At 44.2% G+C, this 26,262-nt stretch overlaps 3 protein-coding genes across 6 annotated transcripts in view; 2 read left to right on the top strand and 1 right to left on the bottom strand.

Moving 5' to 3' along the window:
- ATP2C1 (ATPase secretory pathway Ca2+ transporting 1) overlaps positions 1-11,961 on the top strand; it is a 130,205-nt gene extending 118,244 nt beyond the window's left edge. For all 3 annotated transcript variants that reach the window (XM_062214791.1, XM_062214806.1, XM_062214798.1), the window contains one exon: positions 11,436-11,961. In XM_062214791.1, coding sequence (XP_062070775.1) covers positions 11,436-11,531 — 96 coding nt within the window. In that variant the 3' untranslated portion in view covers positions 11,532-11,961. The remainder of the gene's footprint in view (positions 1-11,435) is intronic.
- Positions 11,962-15,219: 3,258 nt separating this feature from the next.
- ASTE1 (asteroid homolog 1) lies at positions 15,220-22,659 on the bottom strand. Of its 2 annotated transcripts, XM_062214816.1 has the most exons (5): positions 22,589-22,659; positions 21,513-21,642; positions 20,041-21,366; positions 15,448-15,522; positions 15,246-15,327 (listed from the first exon to the last, which is right to left on the bottom strand). In XM_062214816.1, the coding sequence occupies exons 3-4, from the start codon at positions 21,343-21,345 to the stop codon at positions 15,475-15,477; spliced, it is 1,353 nt and encodes a 450-aa protein (XP_062070800.1). In that variant the 5' UTR covers positions 21,346-21,366; positions 21,513-21,642; positions 22,589-22,659; the 3' UTR covers positions 15,246-15,327; positions 15,448-15,474. The 2 variants fall into 2 exon arrangements, with proteins under 2 accessions (XP_062070807.1, XP_062070800.1); XM_062214823.1 differs by lacking the exon at positions 15,448-15,522 and having other exon boundaries at positions 15,220-15,327.
- Positions 22,660-22,780: 121 nt separating this feature from the next.
- Positions 22,781-26,262, top strand: part of NEK11 (NIMA related kinase 11) — a 326,453-nt gene continuing 322,971 nt past the window's right edge. Inside the window, exons 1-2 of the mRNA XM_062214781.1 lie at positions 22,781-22,836; positions 25,268-25,506. Coding sequence (XP_062070765.1) covers positions 25,289-25,506 — 218 coding nt within the window. The 5' untranslated portion in view covers positions 22,781-22,836; positions 25,268-25,288. The remainder of the gene's footprint in view (positions 22,837-25,267; positions 25,507-26,262) is intronic.

The following is a 26,262-nucleotide window of genomic DNA, read 5'->3' as shown; positions in this document are numbered from 1 at the left end:
AGCTGGGAGCCAGGTGCTTCTTCCTGGTCTCCCATGTGGGTGCAGGGGCCCAAGCACTTGGGCCATCCTCCACTACCTTCCCAGGCCCCAGCAGAGAGCTAGATTGGAAGAGGAGCAGCCGGGACTAGAACCCTGTGCCCATATGGGATGCCGGTGCCACAGGCAGGGGATTAACCAGGTTAGCCACAGCACCAGCCCCTCTCATGTGGATTTTTAAGATACAGAAACTTCATGATTTAAAAAATAAGTTAAAAGTGGTATACAGACCCAAATTTCAATTTTCTGTAGAATATTGGCCCAAATTTGGCTGACTTAAATATGTTAGTTTCTAAATTTTTGATTTGTATCCTGTATTCTGGTCTTGAGACTTGGTAGAGTCCTTAGCAGTACTAACATGTTTGGCTTTTTCCCTTTTAGACTGCCTATGAAACTATTTGACTCGATAGTGACTAAACATTAGGGAAGAAAAAGAAAACAACTTGAAATGATTCATAGACAATTCTCAAATGATGAAAGCTGGCCACACAGAAACAAGCTGAGCATGTTCTTGCTGATTTTTGCCATTGCAAACCCAAAGATGAAATAAAAGTGAACCTAAACAACCAAGAATTCCCCAACCCCCAAGGATATGGGATTTCTTTCATATTACGAAGCACCCTTGCCAGTATGACATGTCTTTTTGCCTTCCTTCCCCATGCATGGTACATCTGCATTCATAGTCTTTCTCAGTTTACTTCACATTCCATCCTTTCCATGTAGTACTGTGAGTATTGGCTCTCCCTCCAGTGAACTGGTGGCAGCAATAAATGCATGTAGGAATTGTACCCTGCTCTCTGCCGCAGTCACGTGGCAGTTCATTGCATCTTCCACATGACACACCCTGATAAGTTGGTTGGAAGAATTGATTGTCTTCTCAATAAATACTTATTTAGCACCTAGAGTGTGCCAGGAATAGAAAGATGATGACACCCCTGTGTTTCATGAGCTCATCAGCAAGGATGGTAGGAGATAGAAATATCAACAAGCTGTTACAAAAAGTTAATAGTGATCTTTGCACTGTTATCCTACAAATATACCTGTATTAAAATGAAGGACAGCACACATTTCACTGAAAGTCTCCCTTAATATTGGCATCTGAAATCTTTAGAGTCCTTTCCTAGATTGAGCTCCTGCAGTCTTGAGTTCTTGGATGTACCTGTAGGGATCAATGTGACATAACATCCATTCTGGTGGTAAGTGTTGTCCAAATGCTGCAGTAGCTGATGGAGAGAAAGAACTTGGTGGGAAGAGCTTGTCAGAGACATTTCCTAGAACTAGTGGCATCTGAATCAAGCCTTAAGTTGGAAACCTGCAGCCAGGAAGCAGCAAGACATTGCAACCAAACAGCATAGATGTCGTTGGGGCTGGGAGAAACGTGAAACTCAAGGAGTTTAGTGCCTTTGTGATGGGAAGTTTAATGTGAAGGCTCAGATAGATAGGTGGGAACTTAGTAGTGAAGGCAGAGACATTCGACTTGACTTGTAGCATGCTTGAGGATTTTAAGAATATGATGGAAGTTTGGATGTTGTCTGACAAAAGCACAGGGGATCAGTTGTAAAGGCGAAGAAGACCTGTTAGAAAATTGTGACAGCTTAAGGGATAATGACTGCCACAGCAGTCATTATAGAGAAGAAGGAATGAAGTTCTGTCTTCTAAGAGAAAGCGTTGACATGGTTGCACAGGAGGAAAGGAAAATGTGGGGATCCCCGGTTCTGGCCTTTGGCTTAAATAGTAGAGCTGTTGGGAAAATAATAAGGACCAGCAGGCTGCAGTGGGATGTTGCTAGGTTTGAATTGGGAAGTTTGTGGTATCCTTGAGATTTTCCAGAGCATGTGCTAGATGGTGCTTCTGAAGCACAGATTCAAGTTGTGGCTAATAAGGTAGTAGAAAAACAGTTTTGCTTCACAAGCATCATTTTGTTTTGTTTTTTTACTAAAAGCAGTAGATTAAATTAAACTCAGCTTTGACAGATTACAATCTTAAAGTTATTTTGGCAAAATCTCAAAATTCAGCAGGAAAATACAGGATCATTGTAGTTTTGTTGTGGAGCTTCAGAATAAATCTGTCACTAAGGTAACTGGGAAACACTGATCTGACTTAGTGGTTGTGCATCTTTTTGGCACTCAGAGGTGGACAGTGCTTCAGGGCAGGGCACTATACATGCCTGACTTCACTGCTCCTGTCCCATTTTACTCAATTCTGGACAGACGGACAAATACCCTGGCAAACACTGAACACTTCTTTGTTGATTCTGTTTTTCTGTGCAGCCTGGCAGAACTCCCTTTCATACCTAACCCAAAGTTACTGTTTCTTTTTTTAAAAAAATTATTTATTCACATTTATTTTTTTTCTTTGAAAGGCAGAATTAGAGATCGTCCATTTGCAGGTTCAGTCCCCAAATGGCCACAACAACTGGTTGAAGCTAAGAGCTTGGAATTCCATCCAGGTCTCCCACATGGGCGGCAGGAGCTCAGGGACTTGGGTCCTCTGCTGCTGCTTTCCCAGCTGCATTAGCAGAGAGCTGGATGGGAAGTGGAGCAGCCAGGATTCAAAGCAGCCCTAATGTGGGATGCTGGTGTCACAGGCAATGGCTTAACCCACTATGGCACAATGCTAGCCCTTAATTTTTTATATTTTATTATTTTTTAAAGATTTATTTATTTAAAAGGTAGAGTTATATATAGAAGAGAGACATACAGATCTTCCTCCCTCTAGTTCACTTGCCACATGGCCACAATGGCCAGGGTTAGGCCAGGCCAAAATCAGGAGTTTCATCCGGGTCTTGTGTGTACAGGGCCTCAGGTACTCGGGCCAAGTTCTGCTGCTTTCTCAGGCCGATTAGCAGGGAGCTGGATTGAAAGTGGAACAACTGGGACTTGAACTGGTGCTCATGTGAGATGCCAGCACTGCAGGCAGTGGCTTAACCCACTGAGCCGCATTGTCCATTTCTGTTATTCATGTTCTATTTAGGGACTCTTTGAATAGAAACTAAAAATATCAGTGTTGTGAACAGCAAGTGTCACAAGTTATGCAAATGGGTTGGCATTGTGGTGCAGCGAGTTAATTGCAAGTTAGGACACCCACATCCCATATCAGAGGACTCGTTTGTGTCTTGGCACTTTTGCTTCCAATCTAGCTCCCTGCTAATGCATCTTGGGAGGCAGCAGACAATGGCTCAGCTGGTCACCCACATGGAAGACCTGAATGGAGTTTGAGGCTCCTGGCTCAGCTCTGTTGTATGCTTACAGGGAGTATATCAGCTGCTGAAAAATCCTTGTCTCTTTGTGTTGCTCTACCTTTGAAATAGATAAAAATAAACACTTTTTTTTTTTTTACCAAAATAAATTGTACAAATTGTTGTGCATACCTTCCAGGGGTCCATTTTTGGGCTCTGTATTTCTAGCTTTTGAACTCAAGATGTTTTTTAATTTTTTTAAATACTAATCTATATAGCTACATTAAAAGCAATTTTCTGTTAAAGTCTTCTCTGTGATAAGTATAGTGAAGTGGCAGTTTGGCCACTTAAAAAGAGTGTGCCTGGACTCTCTGCTCTTTTTCCTCAAGTCTGCATGTTACAAGTTCAGTAAACAGGTTGGTATACGAATCTTATCCTTGGAGCAATCTACAGAGCTCAGCCTTGTAGGTGAATATGTAGAAATTTGTGTGATAGGAATGACATGATGAACTTCACACTTAAGCATTATGAGAGAAATTTTAGTAAGTTATAAATTATCATTTTCATTCATATTCCTTTCTCATATTCATCTGTATGACTGTATGACAGGATTGTATTTTAAAATTTTTTTAAAAGATTATTTGAGAGAGTTAAAGAGTGAAGGGGAGAGAGAGAGAGAGAATGAATGAATCTGTCCACTGGTTCCCTCCCTAGATGGCTGCAGTGGAGAACCAGGCACTTCAGTGGTTCTCCCACTTGGGCAACAGCAGTTCAAGTAGATGGCCATCTCCTGCTGTGTTCCCAGGCACATTAGCAGAGAGCTGGATCGGAAGTGGTGAGCTGGGACTTCAACTGGAGCCCTTGTGGGATGCTGGTGTCACTGGGGCCAGCTCTCCTACTGTGCCACAGTGCTGGCCCTTGCATTAGGTTTTCTTTTCTTTTCTTTTCTTTTTTTTTTTTTTTTTAAGATTTTTTATTTATTTGAAAGGCAGGGTTACAGAGCAGCAGAGGCAGAGCAGGGGGGTGGGGGGAGGTGTCTTCCATCCACTGGTTCACTCCAAATGGCAGCAATAGCTGGGACTGGGCCGATCAGGAGCCAGGAGCTTTTTCCAGGTCTCCCACACCAATGCAGGGGCCCAAGCACTTGGGCCATCTTCTGCTTTCCCAGGCCATAGCAGAAACTGGATTGGAAGTGGAGCAGCCGGGACTCGAACTGGTGCCCACATGGGATGCCAGCACTGCGGGCAGCGGCTTTACCTGCTATGTCACCGTGCTAGCCCCTGCGTTAGGATTTAGAAGTATCTATAGGAGCTGATTTGGATGACTCATGAATTAGGTAGAGGTGTTACAAGTTAGGAAAATAGTTTGTTTTAATCCCCCTTCACCTGTACATGTGGAGCTGTTAGTTTTGGTTGCTGAGATGGGCATGCAGAGCAGATCTGCCTGCTGCCTGGTCTTGTAAATAAAGCTTTATTTAAACACAGCTGTGTGCATTCATTTACACATTGTTTACATTACACATTGCTGCTTTCGTGCTACAACAAAAGTGAGTCATTGGAATACAGACCACATGTCCCATAAAGCATAAATTTTTCAGAAAGAATTTGGCAACTTGTTTAAATATTCAAAAGGGGCAAAACCGGTCTGTGCATTGCATTGAGGGGCTGGAAAGAAAGTCCCATCACTTCACCTTCCAGTCTCCCAACAACATGTTCTCTCTGGGCTAGAGATTTCTGTGACACCTGAAACAACACACAAGCCTTCCACTGCAGAAAGTGTGTGGCTGTCATCAGTCCCATCTTTTCACCAGGGCTTGTTCTCTGCTGTCCTGTTGTTCGCTCTGCGCCCCCATGAGTAGTTTGTGTGTGTGTGTGTCTGTCTGTCTCATTTCTCCCATCCACGCCCCATCCCCGGCTGTCTCTGTGTCTTTCTCTACATCCAAGCTTTTATGCATGAAGCAGTCTGCTCTTTTCTGTTCCTTTGTGTCTTTTTGGATGGTTCCCTCTCACTGGTTGTACAAGCACAGGCTTAATTTAAGTAGAGGAAAATAAAAATGAGAGCAGTGCCTAGATAGAAACATGGTAGTTTTTCCAGATGTAGGTAACAACACCTCAGTTAATTCTCCACCAAGTAGTTTTCCTAATCTTGTACGCTATTCTAGCTCACATGAGGGCATGACTGGTAGTCAAATGATTCAGTCCTATAAATGATCAGAAATTCAGTATTGAAATGTGTTAAGATTATAATTATTGAGTAGTTTTTCAAAAAACATTCTTTGGTGTTCCTTGAACCTGACACAGTATTGTGCACAGAAACCTCCAGGTATCTCCAAAGTAGTAGTAGGAAAATAGTTTTTAAAAAATATAATGCATATATGTGTACGTGTATAAAGATATATACACATACATACATGGCTTAGCTATATATAAAGTAGTGGGAATTGAAGAGATTGCGTGTGCATCACAACATGTGAATTTGCAATCTAGTTTTTCTCCTTAAAAAATTAGTGCAGTGACAATGGCTGGAAACTTTCCATTTACTGTCACATTCATCTAGTTCTCCCATTTTAACAGATCTGGGTATGGCCACTTGCAGTCGTGTATGAATTTTCAAACTCACTTCCTCAACATGAGGTTCCTGTCTTAAAATTTTTAGAACTGGACAGACTTGAATTTTAGCATTATTCAGACTTCTGGAAAGAAATTCAAAACCAGTTTATCCTGTATTGCTGGGAAGGCTGCTGCTGAAAGTGAGGCGGCATGTTTAATACATTGGTCCAGGAGAAATAGTATTTCATTTTAAATTGGTACAAGATGCAAAATCAGTTTCAGCTGTCATGACTGAAATGCATCAGTGAAAGACATGAGAAGAGAACCAAGTACCCCAATCCAAGTCACAGGAAGTAATAGGTCACCACAGCTGAAGTTCAGTATTGGTAAGAGCTTGTTCCTTTCTGGAAGTGAAATTCCTTTTCCTGGTCTCAGTAGCAACATCCGGGTTCTTGGGGTGCCGGTTAGCCAAGCTGCATGTGGCAGAGCACTGCCTTCAGTGACACCTTACAGCCTCACCAAGGGGAACACTGGCTGTGGCTTCTTCAGGGATATGCAGTGGGGCCAAGATACAACCCTTAGCAGTTGCAGGAAGAGGAAATTTCTAGGAAGGGGGATGTCTGCTCTTAATTGTTCTCTGTCTTTAAACATACCCAGAGCTCTTTCAAACTGAGTTTACAAAACACAGCAGAAGATTCCTGAGGGTAGGTTGGTATTCACAAAGGGATAATTCCTTTTCGGTCTTTTCCTTAGTTTCTGAGTTTGGGCTTGCCTGATACTCTCTGGGAAGTTCCCTACTCTTTCCAGGGTGGTTTCATTGACAGCTCTGCTGAAGTTGCTGTAATCTTTCGTCCTTGCCCTTGTTTTCTTGTTAGCCATATTCGGAAGTGTTGATTGCCTTTGCCTCTGCCACATTCTACCTACGCTCTAGCAGCACTGGGGTCTTGATTTTTCTGCTGCTTGACACACTCCTTCCCAGATCCCTGGCTTTGCTCTGGCTTTGCATGTGTGGATATAACAGTGGCTAGCACTGGTTAATGCTTTACTGCCAGGCTCTGTGAAGTTCACAGGTACATAGAGGTACAAGTTGTTTCCTCTTTGGGCCATCAAATGATGGTCTACTATCACTTTGCAGGCAGGACAACTGAGGCGCAGCCATGGCTTAACTTATACACAAAAGGAGGAAAAGATAATTCGAAGGCCTTTCTAGTTACTTGTTTATAAATAGTATGTTCTGTAATTCTAATTCACTGAAATTTTAATATTCAGTAAAGTCACTTGAATTCTTTCTCTGTGACCAATTGACATGAAAGGCCTTGTAGAGATAATATTTACAGGCTGTAAATTAAACTGTGAGGATCCAGGTGCCTCAAAGGAAAACTTGCACAAAATAGATTTCAAGTATGATTTTTTCACCACGAAATACAGAACATGACTGATGACATTATAGTGAACGTTCTTCTCTTTCTACAAGTTTATTCTTAAAATGGGTTCATTGTCATAGCTGGCGCCGAGGCTTAACAGGCTAATCCTCCGCATTGCGGCGCCAGCACACTGGGTTCTAGTCCCGGTCGGGGCGCCAGATTCTATCCTGGTGGCCCCTCTTCCAGGCCAGCTCTCTGCTATGGCCCGGGAAGGCAGTGGAGGATGGCCCAAGTGCTTGGGCCCTGCACCTGCATGGGAGACCAGGAGAAGCACCTGGCTCCTGGCTTCGGATCAGTGAGATGCGCCGGCCGCAGCGGCCATTGGAGGGTGAACCAACAGCAAAAAGGAAGACCTTTCTCTCTCACTATCCACTCTGCCTGTCAAAAAACAAAACAAAACGGGTTCATTGTCATTGTCCAGATGACAATGTTACTTGAACTGATAATTAAGACATTTCTATGGCCTCAGGTGAGATTTCATTTGCTGAACTGAATCAGAGCAACACTGACCTAATGACAAGAAAGACAGGAAACATTTTAAAAATGGGATGTGGGATGTATAACATTCTGCTTCTAAAGATACTCCCATTGCTTCCCCCAATCTGAATTTTATTCCCATCTCTTGAAGCCAGGTCTGAGAATTCTGATTTAACCCCTCCTCCTGGCGACTGCTCATTCCTTATGTTCAGTCTGCATTTTCCATTTTGCACTCAACAGACTGCAAAATAACTTAGTTTATAGCATGTTGGCTCCTAAAGCAGCTTAAAGAATGGCTTTTGGATGTCGGGTGCCATATCGTTAGGTGGATCTCCCTTAGATATCCAGTGAAGTGCCTGTGACAGCTCATCTATTATATACAGGAGGAGTTAGACGGGGGTGGGAGGTGGGGGAGGTGTAAACATCCCCAAGTAAGAGAGGATGTTAGACTAACTCCTTTACGGCAAAGTGGGATACTGTGATGTGCATGCTTCTGATGACAATGGCTACAGAAAGGAACCTGATTCCCTACTGATGCTGAAGGGAGGACCCTTTTAATGAAAAGATGGTTGAGATATTTCAGTCAACTTGTAGTTAAACTCTGTAGCCCATACATTCCCCAGTTTGCCATCCAAGCCAGTTATTTATTAGTGTGGGAATGGGTGGCTTCTATGTAAAGTTGGTGGTTTTAAAAAAAAAGCGTTGATGAGAAGCCAGGAAACAGAACACTCATATTGGTGTCATTTCCACATTAGCCCCTATCTCCAAGAAACAAAGTGATAAGATCTACAATTTCTGGGTAGAACAAATGTCTTCTCAAAAGTAGATGCCATGGCTTTTTTTCTTTCTCTAAGATTTACTTATTTATCTGAAAGAGTTACAGAGAGAAAAGGGGAGACATCTTCCATCTGCTGGTTCACTCTCCACGCTAAAGCCAGGACTTCTTCCAGGACTCCCATGTGGGTGGCAGAGGCCCAAGTAGTTGGGACATCTGCTGCTGCTTTTCCCAGGCCAATTGCAGGATGCTGGGTCAGGAGCAGAGCAGCTGGGACATAAACCAGTGTCCATATGGGATGCTGGTGTTGGCCTCCATATGGGAGGCTTTACCCACTGCACCACAACACTGGCCCCCAACTGTGCTTTTTTGATCCTTTGGTGAGTGTCCAAATTTTTGGAGACATAATAACCTAAGAAACTGTGCACACCTAAAATAATAAAAATTTTCTTATTTCAAGAACTGTTAAGTGACAGTTGGTAGGAGCAAATGACCTTGTGTTTTTGCCTCTGTAAATGACTAGGGAGGTATGTGTTTGACAGTGGCCGATGCTGGGCTTACTCCTCTAAGAGTCTGGAAGAGCTCTTCCACTTTCCAGGAAAGTGGAGCAATTGTTTATTGGATGTTAGGGGTGGGACATAGGCCTGCTAAAGCTGGCAGCTTAAAACCTTTAGGGTTATTACTGATGAGTATATCAGTGGAAGAACAGAGAAAAAAGACTAACACAATCTGCAGATTTAAGGAAAATGAAGGTTGGCATATACTTTCAGATCTTGCCCAAATTTATTCATTCCACTTGTTTCTTAATAATCATATTCTTTATTTGGAACTGGCCAGCACCTTCACAACTCTGTTGGTACTTGTAATTTTAGCACACTCTAGTGTTTTCCAAAGCAGTGCCTTTCAAACTCTTGATTGTTGTCTACAGTAAGACGTACATTTTGCAATACATGTATACCTGACATGTTCATTCAAAAAATGCTGGTTATGACTCACTAACTACTTTGCATATCCCACTAAGGAGTCATGACTTCTGGTGTAAAAGAACTGGAGTCTGCTGTTGCTGCCTCTCAGAATGTTAATTTGACGGAGCCGTTACCATCTGTTTCTACTTCACTTAAAACCTGGAGCACAGCCGAAGTGCTCTCCAACCCTGTGTGGTCTCACTGACTTCTGACCTCAGGAGACAGTTTTTGTGGCATCCTAGCTCTTTCATGGCACAGACTGTTTATGAACCCAAGTCCAAAGAGGAAATGGTCCTTAAGATGTTTTGAAATGAAAACTAGGTTTTGGGAAATAACTGAGGTTGGAATTCTACTTTTTGAAAACACAGCTGGCTGAGTTTCTGCAGTAGGTTACAGCCGATGACTTCACTTTTAGAAGTGGAACGCGACGTGTACAAACATGCTTCCACATGTGCTTAACATTTTTTAAAATCAGGTTGTGTTTATTAAAAGCATAATACAAATTACCTGGGAATTCAAATATTATCTGTTGGAGTATTTACCTCCAACAGGTTAATTGTAAAAAGTTATTGGTTCCAAGGGTGGGAAGAGGAAAATTTTGAGTCAGAAGTGTGTATCGCGTTTGATGCAGCCCGTGTTTACTCAAGCTCAGCGGCCTCAATATGTTCCTCTAGGTTTTCAGCCACTAACAGCCCAAACCGATTGCTGCCGTCATTCCAGCCCGTGGTATCTGAGGTGGTTTCTGCTCTGTTCTTTGCCCAGCTGGTTCCCTGTTTCTTCTTCTTCTTTTTTTTTGAATTTGATTTACCCTTAGGGAGGAATAACTCAGCAGGAGCATAATACTTTGTGGCATTGAACAGTTGTTCGTATAGTTGCTTAGCCTCAGGACACGAGCTCAGGAGACTGTCTACAGAGGCTGAAGCCCGCAGTTGGTGGCATAGTCCGTGCACCAGGCTTCCGCAGTACAGTCTGTTCAATGGGACAAGAAAAGGTGTCGTGAACCCTCAGTTCAGGGCAGCAGGACAAGTGTCATTAACACGTCCCCAGCAAACATATCTAAACAGCAGAAGCTCTTACTGCTCCTATAAAGTTATCACAGTTATTTGAGAATAATCTGTTCCTCGCAGAAAGGAACTGAGTTGTTTTAAAGAGGATTACTTCTCGGCTGGTGACATTTAAACACTTTTAAACAACGAATTAGATGATTCTTACTGCTTTTGCAACTAGCTTCAAGTTGAGAAAGACTCTTTAACAGTAAAGAAAGGAATTTAAGATGACCTTGGTAAAACAGGCAGTTAAAATATCAGGAAATTTAACAGTATCATTTAAAAGATCATTCACTTGGACTAAAACCAACTGCAAAAGCAGAACATGGATTAACTGGAATCCCCAGTATTAATCTCTGTGACTCTAGGCAGAGTGGGTTCACTGGTGACTTAGCAGTCACCGTGTAATCAGGGAAGTCATCACTTCAAAAGCCTCGTTATTTTGACATGCAAGAATATTTCCTCCCGCTGAAGTCATTACTGAGAGAACTGTTTGGTCTTATTTCTCCTGTGTTAAAGGAATTTGTGGCAGCTACAGAAGATGCAGTAAAGAATGACCCCAGTTATTAAAGGAATTAACAGTCTGGTAGAATGTGTTTGGGTTAGCTCAGTTACGATGCCCAGAGATACACAAGGGCATTTCAAAAATGCTGTGGAAAAATTGAATTAAAAAATAAGTTTATTTTGATTAAAAGAAGAAAGCAAATGAGGGATCTTCCGAATGTTTGTGAAAGTGTGTATTATGAAAATAACTTCAAAAAATTATTTTGAAAAGTAAATCAAATCATGGAGACATTCTTCAGGAATATAGAAATAATTTACTATTTTTCCTGTTTCCAGCTCTTCAGCTATACCAGTATCTAAGATCAGTTATACTAAGATTAATTTTTTTTAAAAGTAACTTCATTGCTTTAAATATAAGTAAAAGTATTTGCTTGTGTGTGCATCCATCTGAACTAGTTTCCCATGGTGCTTACCGAGTTAGGTCTGGCTCTGGGAGAGGAGTGGACAACAGCTGATTGAGATACATCCCCATCTGGAGACAGCACTGCCACTGACAGAAGATGTGAGCCGTGTCTAAGTCCAGCCTCGAGCCTGGCCGCGCCTGCTCCTTCAGTCTTTGGAACTCTCCGTACAACTTCTTAGCACCAGCTTCCTGAAGCTCTTCCTTACCTAGATAAAGAAACAACCCAAAGGCACTATTTCCAAAAATACTGTATCAGCTTGTACTTTTCTCCACACATAAAATTACAAACCCCACAAAGAAGAAAATTAATTTTAAAACAACCACTAAAATGTTTTTCTCTTTTGGCTTCATAAATGCCTTGCTGTACACACTGAAATATTTATACTGAAATGCCTTTTTTATGATAATCGTTTATTCAACCCCAAGTCATTTTATCTTCTCCTTGAAATAAGATCTCTTCCCCTGATCCATTAACCTTGAACATGTCTGCATGTGAGTTCTTCAACCTCTACTCTGTCTATGAAAAATACAAATGACTATTAAATGCCATTCTCTCTTCTTTTTCACTAAACTTCCTTTCAGGGAAACTCCTGTGCTGCGGTGCACTTGTTCTGAAGAAACAGCTTGTGTGTTGAAAGCACATTTTAACTTCTGTTTCACGGGAGGAAAACCAAGGCATGACTCCAAGTTTGAGGAATAATCTGCTTTTTTACACGACAGAGGATAAGGGGCCAGGAACAGCCATGCTAGTTGTGTCCCCATGTGTTTGGCTGTGAGTTTCCCTAGGTTTGTCTGAGCAGGGTGCACAAAATAGCAATCTGGACCAACTTCAAAAAGGGGGGGGGGCACCTTTTTCAGCGAGCAGGAAGGCACTGAGCTCGCCTGGGCATGGGTGCCACATTTCCTAAAAGAGAGATGGCGTGCCCCTGCCGTTGGCCTCAGAAGCTTCCTGGGCTTTTGCTCTGAAAGTTTTCTTAGACTGTATTTGTTAGAGGAAACACCCTAAGCCTGTGTTCTTAAAGCAGTAGCTCGTCTTCATCACTTAGAGCTGGCTGTTATTACGACAGACCCTCTGACAGATACTGGGGTCTGACAGATATTTGGGGGTGTTTTGGAGCCCGTGCTGTGTCACTTTTAGAAAAATGAAGTGTGGAGGAGCACTATCTGGAAAGCCTTGTGCAGCTACGGAAATGTTCTCTGTCCCTCCTGACCAGCACAGCAGCCGGACTTGAACAGTAAACAGCCACATGTGGTTAGTAGCTACCGTATTACATAGTACTTCCAGAGTGTGACAACCTATACCTTTAGGTAGTGTTACATTCAAAAAGTTCATGGGAAATATGTATTATGCATAGATTTAGAAAAATATTCACCAAAATAAACTTTTAGTTCCATTTTCCATGAACTTTTGAAGTCCTCTGGTTTTAGCATTCATAATCATTTATTTTTTAAAGATTTATCTGTCATTAGAGAACTGAAGTGTCCCCAGGCTTCAACATTTATTTCACCTGAGGTTTAAATGCTTCAGTGTGTTTCTCTAGGAGAAAAGTTACTATGTCTATTCCCACTATTTGTATACTAAATGAGAATTACAGCAGAGAGGAAAAAGAGAGTTAAAAAAAAATGGTTGGCTGTAGCTATTCAGAAGACTCTCTCCTAGGCAGTTTTAAATGCGTTTCTTGTGATGCTGCTGCTGTGTTACTGACGGGTAGGGACATGGGCTGCCCGAGGGTAACGGACAGCACACTGGCACACATGAGAAGGTAAAGCGTTGGGTGCCGCAGCAGGCGAGATTTGGCAGTGCAGCACACATGGAGCAGCCGAGCCTGCAGCGCTGAGCCTAGCGCATGGAAGAGTTCAGAGTATTCACCAATGCTGATGTAAATGATGGGAATACATAATCAAAAAAAATTTTTTTTGTCAGTGTAAACTCTTGCATATGCGGTTTCCAAGTAAAAAGCAAAAACACTCCTGGAACTTCCTGTCACCTACCAGGGCTGTTGATGATGGCGTGCAAGGGCCCCATTAGCATCCCCAGCAATAAGGCTTGTAGATGATGCAGCTTTGCCTTGGCCTCCGACTGCTGCAACCAGTAGCAGCTGACAGCAATGGGCAACTTGAGGGAAGCAGGGATTGGCTCCAGGATGGCCTGTTTCACCTTCAGGGTTTCTAACAGAAGCATCTGCCTTCTGACCAAGGAGAGCTGAAAAGACCAAACATTTTGCCAGTTGTGTTAGGGAATGTCTTTTACACAGCATGAAAGGGCCTAATGCAAATGAAATGGCTTCAGTTGCTAAACTTACCTTCTTGTGGGGAAGGAATGACAGCACTTAGAACAGGAATAAGGTCCTTAAAGGAAAAGGTGGCTGAGTGGGTACACTGTCTTTTCCTGCTACACAGCCTTTACTCATGTCACTACATCCTTGGGTGCTCCCATCCTGTCGGAAACTGGTTGAGGGCGCCCAGGAACCTGCATGTTAAGTAGCAGCCCAAGCACAGCGCTTTGAGAAACAAAGATCTGTACTCAACCCTACCCTTGCCTGCCGGTATTTAGGCATCACGTTCACATGATGCCATTACTGATAATCCCCAGAAGATGAGCTTTGGGTTTGATTTTCAAAAATTACTTCCCCCCTCCTCTGTTAAATGTATTGTTTCTGTGTTCATTTGAGGTTCACTGACCTTCCTTAAAACAGCTATTTTGAAATCTTCATCCAACCATTTGAAAATTTCAATTCCTAGATGGCTGGTTTCAGGTACCTCATTTTGTTTGTTAGGGGAGGTTGTTTTCTGGAAACTCTTGGTGCTAGCTGGTCTATGGTGTTGCCTAAGCACTGAAGGATTAGTTAAGAGTAATCTGGCTTCATTTGTGGCTGTCCTTCCAGAAATTCTAAGTAATCTACTTTCTCTGAGCCTGACTTCAGCATGAGGTCGAGATTTGCTGTTACTGTTCTCATTGTTTCAGTCCTAAAGTATACCCCATGCTCAAATTTGTCCCAAATTTGCAATTAGTATGTTATGAAAAGGGGGAGTCTGTTTATGTAAGCTGCTTTCTGGGCTGATGTAGGCCCAGATGCCTAGTTCCGTGGCCACAGTTACTACAAGGTACATCACACCCATAGCCTACAAGCCACCAAGACCAGTGCAGCAGCATGGTGGGACCAATGACAGAGGCAGTCTCCTACAGAAGTACTAGTTGGGTTGATCCGAGTCTCCCTGTCATCAGGCCCTGTGCCTGTGCAATCTAGAGGTGCATGCCAGGCCACTTGCGGGTGGTGGCAATACATGCCAAAATGAGTCTATCCCACGTGAGTGCAGTTCTTGGCCTGATGAGGGGGATTCTGGCAGTTCCATCTGTGAGGACTGGTGCTGGGGGCCTTTGGGATTTATCAGGTGCTAGGTCTCATGGCAGTGGGCTCCACTGCAAAGTCCTCGGCTCCCTTTCCTGCCCTACTCCGCAGCAAGTGGCTTCTTGCTGCACTGTTGAAAGTTGGGAGAGGTCCCCTGCCTGCTTGGTTACGGAGGGTCTAAATAGTCTGCAGATACGCGTCTGGGGGCCGGGGCTGTGGGACCCTGTGTCACTGAGTTCTATCCCTGTGGGTCTGTCACAACTATTTCAGTCTAAACACTGGACTTAATTCCTTCTCCTTCTTTAGGTGGGAGGCAAGGCATCTCTCACCACACTGCCCTACTTGGAGCTCAGGGAGGGATGACACAAGCAAATCTTTCCTTCCTGCTTTCTTCAATGCAACTTTTGTTATCATTATACTGAATCCAGGCATTGTGGTCGCTCACCTGGCTTCCACAGCTCTTGTGAAGGTGATTTGGTGCGTTTATAGCTGTTCAGACTGGTGCCTCTGTGGGAGATGGTCCCTCAAGCGTCTTACTCAGTCGCCATCTTCCTCCACCTCTAGTACAATGATTTATAAATATTGGTTTCAGTAATTTAATATGATAACATTTTTGGAATTAGAAATATGCAAAATGGGGCAGGCATTTGGCATAGCAATTAAGATGCTGCTTGGCATACCTGCATCCCCTTATCAGAGTGCCTGGCTCAAGTCCCAGCTCCTCTTCCAATGCCAGCTTTCAGGAAGTGTACACCCTAGAGGGAGCAGGTGATAGCTAGAGTCGTTGGATCCCTGCCACCCACATGGGAGACCAGATTGAGTTCTGGGCTCCCACCTTTGGCCTGTTCCAGCCCCAGCTGTAGTAGGCATTTGGGGAGTGAACCAGCAGACAGATCTCTCTGTGTCTCTTGACTCTCTGCCTTTCAAATAAGTAAGAAATAATAATAAAAAAATTTAAATTGCCATTTATAAGAAATATGCAAAGTGCTTTACAGTATAATCAGTAACTCCTACTAGAAGTAGCATTAACTACTTAAAGAGTAATCTCCTTAATTGTTTTAAAAAATTTACCATGATAAAGAGATAGATTTTTTTTTTCTGGCACATAATGCTTAAATTACTGAATTCTAGAGCCAAGCCATAGCATCTGGGGGCAGAGTGTGGGCTTTGGCTTTAAAGATGGTCTGCCCCTCCCTACCACTATGGCCCTGGGCATGTTTCTATCGTTTTCCTATAGCCTGTGTGATCATCCATGAAATAGATAATGAGTTGCACAATATGTTTCATCAAATACACCAAGCTACTCTGCTCATAGCCTTTGAAGATGGTCAATTTAATCCCATGTGACAACTCCTTTTCTGTTCCCAGTGGGAGAAAAAGCATAGGCCTACAGCAGAAGCTGCCACAGAGAGGCAAGGCACCAGAGTCCCACGTCTCCTTAAGGTTAAACCTGAGTGGTTTTCTGTCCATCGCAACTAACATAGCCCAAAATGAAACTCTATCCTATGTGGTTACCATGGAATTCAATGGAGGATGTATAAAGTTTCTTTCACAACAGCACACGACAGATACATATTATAACTACATGATGTTAAAAACAACAATATCAACAAGCCTACTTTTGGAAGGTTTCTAGCCTCGTACCTGCATTTGCGTTTAGAATCACGTTTGCACCAGTGTTGTTCAGAATCATCATGCGCTAAGTAAAAGCACTGAGGTAAATACAGAATTGATGAATTCGTGCCAAGCAGAAGCAAAATGATAGCACAGAGAGGAACTAAAATTTCACTGTTTTGAATAGTGAGACACCTGAGTCATCTCTGCTCCGCAGGGAATAGAATCAGCCTTCTGTACTCATTCAGCGGATTTCCACAAGGGGAAAGCATTCCAATTCCGGTTTCACACCACAGACACACATAAAAAATCAATTCTTAGTAGACTAGGTCTACATGTGAAAGGCACAAGTCAATCGATTCTTACAGCTACAGCAGACTAGGTCTACATGTGAAAGGCTAAAGTCAATCGCTTCTTAGAGCTACAGTAGACTAGGTCTACATGTGAAAGGCTAAAGTCAGTTTCAAGGTCTTGACATAGGCAGAAATTCTGTAAGTAGGTTACAAAAGCGGTAACCATCAATAATTTAAATGACTAAATTCATACCAACAACCTCTGCTCAACAAAATAGAGAGTAAAACAGAACTGGGGAGACAGTTCACAGTAAGTTATCTGACAAAGGACCTGTGTATAGAAATAAACAAACACACAAAGACCAGAAAAATGGGCAAAGGATTTTGAACAGAAACTTCACATAACAGAATATCCAAATGGCCAACACATGAAAGGATGTTCAAATAACTAATCAAAAGAACTGCAAATTACATACTGCAATGGCTAAAGTAATACTACTACGCAAGAATAGCTAATACTTTGTAAAGGCCAGCAAATAGCAAATACTGGCAAGGGTGTCAAGGAAGAGGTACTCCTCTGTGCCACTGGTGGAATACTACTTGGTTCACCTAGCTTTGTAACTGTAAGTTCACTTACAGTTACATTTGTAGTTATACAAGAAGACATCAAAAAGTCTGTGGAAAAATGGGATTAGAGAGTTTATTTTGGTGCAAAAAGTTTGAGATCTATGCATAGTTTTTTCATAGTGTTCACATATACAATAGGCTCACTAAATGATGTACATGAGGATGCTCGCAGCACTATTTGCAGTACCCCAAACCAGAAACTAACCTAAATGCCTGATTACCTATAAAATGGAAAAGTTGATTCCCACAATGTAACATTACAGCAATGAGAAATGAATGAACTACAGCAACTCAACAGAGCTATGTATGAACTACAAATGTGGTAAATTAAAAAAGCCAGATGAAAGAACACATTTTATGAAGTCTAAATTGGGTCAAGTCTGTCATTAGGAGGTCAGGAATAGTGACTGGATATAAGAGGGGTGACTGGCGCTCTAGGGAACATGTCTGGGTGGTGACAGTGAGCCTTCCTCAGTGTGCTCTGCATGGAGGTACTGTGGGAAGATGCATCCACCTGTATAATTATCTGTGCCTTCTGCTCCGTGTGTCTATTCAGGGAGGGATAACTGCAGAGGGGGCAAGAGGCGGCTTTCAAGATTGATGGATACATCTATTTTAATTGTAGGATGGGCTCACGGATGTACACATAAGTTCGAATGCCTTAATGTGCATACTTTGTGTGCACTTGGTTGTACATTATTTCTCATCAAAGTCATAAAAAGTTGGAAAAAAACCCCACAGTACCACTTAAGAGTGGAAATGTTATTTCAGCAAAATATTCTTTAGAGTGTTGCTGAATTTTTTTTGGCGTGGATAAGCTTTTAACAAATCCCCTGAGAATCTGACTTATATTCAACCTTCTAGATCTGTAAACCCGAAAATGTGATAAGGGTAGACTGTCAGCTGTGTGACTAAGCATGATAAACAGGACTCCTTTTAAAAAACTGGACCTAGGCTTGAACTTCACCTGATGGAGACACCATGTCTTGGGGCTTCCCTGAGGCACATCCCTTGCAGGGGCCATGACAGCTCTAGCTATATAATTGTTATATGAGATTATATCCCATGTAGAAGGCTTTTAAGCAGTTAGACATGTTTCTTTCTTTGAGGTATAAGCCAGATGTCAAAAATTCACCCTTTTAAAGTGTACAGTTCATAGTTCATTGGTTTGGTGTATTTAAATAGGCTTGTACAAACATCACTAATTCTAGACCCTTTTCATCACCCTAAAAGAAACCCTGTTTGGGGCCAGGGCTGTGGCATAGAGGTTAAGCCTCTGCCTGCAGTGCCAGCATCCTCTATGGGCACTGGTTCAAGTCCTAGTCGCTCCACTTCTGATCCACCTCCCTGCTAATGCACCTAGGAAAGCAGTGGAAGAAGGCTCAAGTACTGGGGCCCCTGCAACCACATGGGAGACCCAGATGAAGCTCCTGCCTCCTGGCTTTGGCCTGGCCCAGCTGTGGCTATTGCAGCCATTTGGGGAGTGAACCAGTGGATAGAAGACTTCTCTGTCATTCTTGACTTTCAAATAAATAAAAATAAATCTTAAAAAAAAAAAAAGAGAGAGAGAAACCCTGTTCCCATTAGCAGTCACTCCTCAGTGCTAAGGAGGCTTTACCCCCACTTGTGTGAATCTTGTTCCCTCGTGCCTGCAGTGGCAATAATGGGGAGGCAACGCAGGCTAGCTCCTGGCCAGCTGTCCAGGCAAGAAACTGACAGTAAGAGCATCTTGGGCAAGATAATTCTTTGTGCACTGTAAGAAATTTAGCAGCACCCTTGGTTAGATACCAGTAGCAAGCACCATCTGTTTTACCCCCTCAGTTGTGACAATCAGAAATGTCTCCAGGCAAAATCCCAACTGTGGAGAACCACTGGTGTAGACTGACAGAGATTACTGGAAAACCTCTCACAGAAGAGAAAAGCCTGACTCGAGTCTGCTGGCAAGTTGTGACTGCTGTGCTATATCCTTGAGTAATCTGGGCACTCAGAGTAGCTTGTGAGGCTGTGACTCGGAATATTTAGCTAGATCTAAGAAGAGCCCCCAGTAGGAAATGCTACATGTAATTTTTAGATATAACTGTATTATCAATATAAGCTTTTTCATACTTGTAATTTTTAATGTATCTATGTAATACTATAAAAAACGAAGACAACGTTGGGATCCATGAGAATCTGTCTCCTTGAAAAGGGGATTTGTCTGAGTGTCACTCAGATTTAAACAACACCCAAGTTAGGCTAAAGGAATCTCGTTTTCAGTATCGAGCTAAGCAAGTCACCACAATGCCACAAACCTACAGCCTAAAGTCCTCATCGATGAAAACAAAGAAATTAGCATCAGTGCTAACGTGAACGGCAAACTGATGTCAGCTCCGGGGTTAGTTACGCCATTATTCAGTGCCCACAGGCACACTGCTTTTGCAGTTGAGAATTTAGCCAATTTTAGTAACCCTTCTATTGATAGCTAATCTCAACGTAGCGACAATACCTGCAAGGGTGACAGCTGCTGCAGTACGGTGAAAACGGCAGACTCGGAGCTACAAGAGCTCGGTTTCAGTCCCAGGACGGACATTTTATTGCTAAAGATTAGTTCCTGGAGTTCCAGTTTTCTCAGCTATGAAATGAGGGCAAGATAGATCCCCCCACACACCCTCAGTTTGTTATATTAAGAGAGAATACATGTGAAAGAACCTCATAACCTGTATAGGGCTTTACCAACATTTCTTTAGTATAAACACATACCTCAGTGAACGTGCTTAGGTCAGAACGGTCCCTGAGCAGTTCTACGGCATCAACGACTGATGTTGTGATATTTCTGTGAATCCTTTCCACCTCCCGGAAGGCTACAGGCTGAGGAGGCAACGCCTGCCAGGCTGCATCTCGCTGATGTGGTGCAGCACTTAGAAGAAGTCCATAGATGATTTGCCGGATGGGCTGCGACACCCTGTGGGCATTTGGTCGCTGCATGTTTTCTACCTGAGTGTGAAGGATAGTCCTTCGTAGCACCAAAGCATCACTGATGAAAGGGGGTAGTTGGCCTTTGGCTAACGCCACTAGTATCCATTCTGGTAAGCCCAAGTTCAAGGCGTCTGGACAGACGTAAGTGCCGTACTGGAAGAAGTCCTGCAGCTTCGCCTGGGACTGCTGGTACTCTTTCATGGAACAGCAGAGAAGTTCCTTAACACTTTCTCGATCCTTTTTTGGGAGATAGTTGAGGACATTATCTAGTGCTTCACAAGGGTCTGCAAAATGAGACAACCAATTCAGTAGGCCCAGGACTCGATGGTGTCTCCTCCCCTTAGAACTGGTGGTTCCAACGGGAAGACGTACTTTACTTAAGAATTTCTCCATGATGGGCAGATTAATGTGGTCATTTCCACATAGTACCGCAAAGAGAGGTAGCAGGGTTCTATTCATGTTGCTGAAGTGATGGCAGAACGCATCAAGGGAAAAGCATTTGGCAGGAATATAGCAGTTTTTTGTGCCCTTGAAAGTGTTAATGTTTCTCCACTGAAAGCTGTTCAGTGGGCAAAACCCAGTCTTTAGGTCAAAGATGCAGAAGTCACTATCTGATGATAACACAGGGCAATCCCAGTGGTTGGCAAGTGTCATAATGTCCCGATCTGCTTCTGAAAAGCACTGGACAAAACATACCTGTAGCCTGACCAGAACCTGGATGAACACTTCCCGGATGAGTAACGGACATACATAACCACCCCCACCAACAGAAAGGGAATGGGCTGTCTGAATCTTCTCTCTGGCTCTGTCCTTTAAAGTTGTAAGCTTTTTATCTGAAATGTCACATCCTCCATCTAAAACAACATACGGACATATGTTACAGGCAAACAGTGATTCAAAGAACTTTTGTACAACATCTGAAAAAGCATCATAGTCGCCTCCATAGCGCAGCTCCAAATTTGAATTGAAACAAAGTCGATGGAAAAGAGCATAGCCATCAATAACGATTTTCGTGTCCCGCAACTTCAAATCAGTGAAGAAGTCATTGCTATGATCTTCCACAAAACTCATTAGTCCTCGGATACCCATGATGACAATCTGCAGAGTTGCCTGTTTAAAACAACAGAACACATTCTCAACTGACGCAGGTCCTGGGGCACTCAGTCATGGCTTGTAGCACCAGTAAATTCACAGCTGATGTTACGGGGTACTCTTTACCTAGAACACATAGGCTGTCAGCATCTCTGAACTCTTACCTATATCCTCGGGCAACACTAGCTGAAAGCGTTTTTCGTTGTCGTTTGCTTTCTCCATGAGTTACAAGGCACAAACTCAGTGGTTTCATAGGTTTTGATCTTTGGATAGGGACGGAGGCTGCTCCTGGATCTACAGGAAAATTAGTTAATCTCCATTACTGACATAGCAGTAGGATAGTCTGGGGACTTCTGGTACTGAGATAACACCATCTTATAATACAGAGTATTTGTTTTATAAGGGCAAAATAAAAAGTTCTAAGCCATTAAAATGATACTGAAATCAATCTCACGATAAACCTGAAGACTGCCAACAGGCATCCAGGTTTTGTTTTTTCACTGACAGACTGGGAACTTTTCATGGTTTTCGGTAAGGAACCCAACTCCCCAGTCTCATTCCAAACAAGCTCCTTTTACCTTCTTATCTCTCATATCCAGCCCGGTTACCCTTACTCAACTCACAGGATTAAGCATTTCCGGCCTTTCCTTTTAGCGAAAGGATGCTGCAGTAGAATTCGGCACGCCTCTGTTACTAATCCTGTCAATAGTGGGCTTTTTTGTTGTTGCAAACTTTGAGTTGTAGAGGTACTGTGAAAAAATGTGTTTACCTTGGTTACTTAAGTGGACTCACCTCGCCCCAGCGCCAGCCTTGTCGGTATCTCAGCCCCTTATCCTGCAGGGAACAAGTAAGGACCCTCGCAAGGCTGTCTTACAAAGCTGCTGTGGGCACGGAGTGTGTTCCCTCCCATCCTAAGCCAGGGACAGAGCCTTGTGCTGAGCAGCTCAACATAATGCGAGACGAGGCGTTAAGGGGTATGCAACATTCGACCTAAGTCCCCAAACACAGGCCTTCCCACACCACGCACCCTGAACCTCACAACCCGCTGCCCCAGCTGCGAGCGGGGCCCACCTGCCCCTCTTCCCGGAGCGGCAGGAGGCCCGCCAGGCCCCAAAGCCCGACAGCCGGGACCGGAAGTCTCCCAGTGACGTCACGGGGAACCCGGTTCCGGGAAGCCGGTGGCAGCCACAGCGCCCGGGGAAGGTACTCTAGGCCTGAAGGCGCGAGGTCTGGGACTTACGTTCCCAAATGGCTGCTGTCTGCTTAAGGAAGGTTGGCGGGCGGTTTACCCTCTCTCTCGTCACGGCTCGGGTAGGCGGACACTTCCGTCCTACCCCGACTTCCCAGCACACCCCGCGCCGTCTCCCTGGCGACGGGGCAAACAGACACGGCCGCTGGGGGCCCGGCGCGTTCGCTAGGCTGAGGCGTTCCGGGCTGCGGCAGGACTGGGGTGCCCGGCGCCCCGCTCTCCCCTCGCGATCGGGAAAGGTAACGCGAACTGCGTTCCTCCGTGTGCGCGGGGCTCCCCCGACTCCTTGCTCCTCTGGACTCCGTCACTGCCCGGGTCGCTCCCGTCTCCACAGAACGTATCCGCCCGGGAGACGTTCGCCCGCCTGGCGGAAACAGAAAGTTTTAAAAAGTCGACGAGGCGAGAAAATCATTCGTTTATCTGGAAGTTGGAGTTTAGCTGAACCTGCCGTCGGGCCGACTGCCGCTCCGGGGGAGCGTGCGCGGATTCGGCCTGGGGCGGACGCCCGCCTTGCCGGTGTCTCCCCGCGCCAGGGGCTCTCGGCCACCCCGGGGCAGCCCGCACGGAGCGGGTACGCCTGCCTCTCCCTGCTCAAAGTTCCCACCCCGCGTTCGAGCCGTGTGCCCCAGCAAGCTTTGTGGGGCCCCTGGCGTATGCCGGCTGTTGGCCGCGGGGCCCTCTGTCTTCACAACCTCGGGGGTTAGGGTATCACCTTGGGGGTCGCGGGGCCTGGATTGCAGCTCGCGGGCTGAGCTGAGAGGGGCCTGCACGGGCGCGGTCCGGTGGCCGCGGCTGCGGGACCCCAGTCCGGAGCGCTGCGCAGGCCCTGCGGGGTTGGAGCCGCTGGAGTGGACTTCCGTGCTTCTGGGCGGCCCTGCCTCTGCCCTTCGCTGCACGGGGACCCCAGCTCCATGCGTGTTCCTGAACAACTTAGGTTGGCCAGGGAAGAAGCGAACAAGAGATACCATTCAGAGGCCTGCTTTTCCACAGTAGAGTTCACCAACTTTTCTTGGTTGTCAGTTTTTTCATGGGCATCTGGTGACTCTTAACCGATTAATATTTCAAGAAGGAGAATTTTAAAAATAATCTATTTATTTGAGAGGTAGACCTCCAGGCTGAGAGAAGGAGAGAGAGAGAAAGTTCTTCCATCCGCTGGTTCACGCCCCAAATGGCCTAAAGGCTGGAGCTGAAGCCAGGAGCTTCTTTCAGGTCTCCCACTCGGGTGCAGGGACCCAAGGACTTGGGCCATCTTCTACTGCTTTCCCAGACCATAACAGAGAGCTGGATCGGAAGTGGAGCAGCAGGGACTCGAACCGGCGCCCATATGGGATTCTGAGGCTGTAGGCGGAGGCTTAGCCTAGTACTCCACAGCGCAGGTCCCAGGAAGGAGCATTTTATCAACGGGCAATTACCTGTTCATGCTTCATTTTGAGACTAGTTGTGGTTAACTGAAACTGCGCATGTGAAGCTCATGGGCCATCCTTATAAAGGACAGGTTTGGGCGAGCACCGTGGCTCACTTGGCTAATCCTCCACCTGCAGCGCCGGCACCCCAGGTTCTAGTCCCAGCCGGGGCTCTGGATTCTGTCCCGGTTGCTCCTCTTCCAGGCCAGCTCTCTGCTGTGGCCCGGGAGTGCAGTGGAGGATGGCCCAAGTCCTTGGGCCCTGCACCCCATGGGAGACCAAGAGAAGCACCTGGCTCCCGGCTTTGGATCAGCGTGGTGAGCCGGCCGCAGCGGCCGTTTGGAGGGTGAACCAACGGCAAAAAGGAAGACCTGTCTCTCTCTCTCTTACTGTCCACTCTGTCTGTCAAAACAACAACAACAAAAAAACCTTAACCCAAGGCATAGATAGTCTTTAGTTTAAAAATTTAAAAATAATGTTTTTCATGTAGATTTAAAACAGAAACACTATTCCTAAGTACTAACAGAACATTTAATATTTTGATGCAATAAAAGTGATTTTTATGGCACACCTACTCATATGAAACACTCTGCCTTTTGTAACCCTAACATTTACAGCTCCTTGAGGAGTTATAAGTTTACCTGTTACACATTTATATTCAGCTAATACTAAAATACAGCCTCAGGTTTGAATCATGTTTGTGACTCTTTCTGCTTCTGATTCAGGGAGATTTATACATGGTGTATATAACAGAAATTTAAGAAACTGGATCAGAATTTGTGTAAGATGGGAACAAGTTCCTTCTGCATATCTATCCTATTAAATGCAAAAACTGATTTAAAGTCGACAGGAAAATCTAAAGGAAACCAGCATCAAACTAACATCTGGCAGGAAGAGAGCATTTCAAAAAGTAGATGCAAATACATAGATTTAAGGAAATAATATGTTCTTGTATTTGGATTTTCTTCAAGTAGTTGGGGAGTGTAAAGGCAAAAAAGTATGTAGTGTATTGTAAAACAGATATACATGCCAGAAGTTTGTAGAAAATTTGCTGTAATTCAGTTTGCCAAATTTGGATGGACCAGGAAGGCTCTCTTCCTAGGAAAGATTGCCTTCTACTGGAATTGCACTATCTCCACCTTTTCACATTTTCCTTTCAAGTCCTTAAAGTTAACCAACAAGGGTATCACTGTCACACACTCACATTTTTGTTAGGATTAGGTCATGATCCTCTAGACCTGATCTCTGGACTTTTCATCTTTTTAAGGCAGTGTCCAATGCTGCTTGGATGAATCTTTCTGTAAGTGAACGAAGCAGTTTCGTCTTGTTTGGGGCAATGCAGAAATTCCGAGAGACTGCCAAATGCGTGAGCGCCTCGGTGGCTGTTTCCACTTCCCCAGCGGCCTTGATTGCAAGAAGATATGCGCTTCAACAGAAGCTTGGCAGTGGGAGTTTTGGAACTGTTTATCTGGTTGCAGACAAGAAAGCCACCCAAGGAGAGGAACTGTAAGTACAAATGCTGCACACCAATGTCGAGTTGGCCGCCCTGTATGTGTCGCTGCTACTTAACATGGAGACCTCTCTCTCCCTGCCTCTCCTCTCTGTGTAACTCTGACTTGCAGATAAATAAATAAATCTTAAAAAAAAAAAAAAAGAACATGGAATTATGTCCACTGTGCTTTTGTGTTAAAGCAAGAATTTAGTGAACACAGAAACTCTCCTTGACTGATCTCTTTAGATAAAAGTTTTTAAAGGCATTTCAGTTGGTGAATAAAATATCCAGATGACCAATTACCAGAGTTAATATGGTATTTGTTTTCTTTGGCTTTTCTGTGGAGATTAAAAAAAAAAAAAAAAACCAGTAGTCAGAAAACCCTCAAATTAGATATTTAAACCAAACAGCGGCTGCTATTTAAAGTTAGCTCATATCGATGAGCCTTTTGTCACCTACTTTCCATCAACTTTGATCAGATTCTACAAACTTTTATAGTAGAGAAAAACTCTTGATACCATTAGACAGTATGTCTCTTACAGATTAATTTTTAGGTTCAAGTTCTTTGTATTTGGGGCTAGCGTCCTGGCCAATGGGTTAAGTTGGTGCTCATGATGCCAGCATTCCCGTTTCACAGTGCCAGTTTGAGTCCCGGCAACTCTGCCTCTGATCTGTCTCCCTGCTAATGTGCCTGAGAAGGGGGCGGAAGATGGGCCCCTGCCACCCACATGGTAGATCCAGTTGAGTTCCTGGCTTCTGGCTTCAGCCTG

This window comes from Lepus europaeus, chromosome 2, assembly GCF_033115175.1.
Source record: "Lepus europaeus isolate LE1 chromosome 2, mLepTim1.pri, whole genome shotgun sequence".
In the NCBI taxonomy this organism is placed as follows: domain Eukaryota; kingdom Metazoa; phylum Chordata; class Mammalia; order Lagomorpha; family Leporidae; genus Lepus; species Lepus europaeus.
The sequence above is the reverse complement of the archived record's forward strand: the minus strand, read 5'-3'. Positions and strand labels throughout refer to the sequence as shown.

What these genes read in the sequence shown, in the direction of transcription:
- ASTE1 (XM_062214816.1), bottom strand. Translation starts at nt 21,345, where the DNA reads ATGGGTATCCGAGGACTAATGAGTTTTGTGGAAGATCATAGCAATGAC. An exon ending in ACCTAAGCACGTTCACTGAG is followed by an intron (nt 15,523 to 20,040) that starts GTATGTGTTTAT and finishes TGCTCCCTCTAG; the next exon opens with GGTGTACACTTCCTGAAAGC.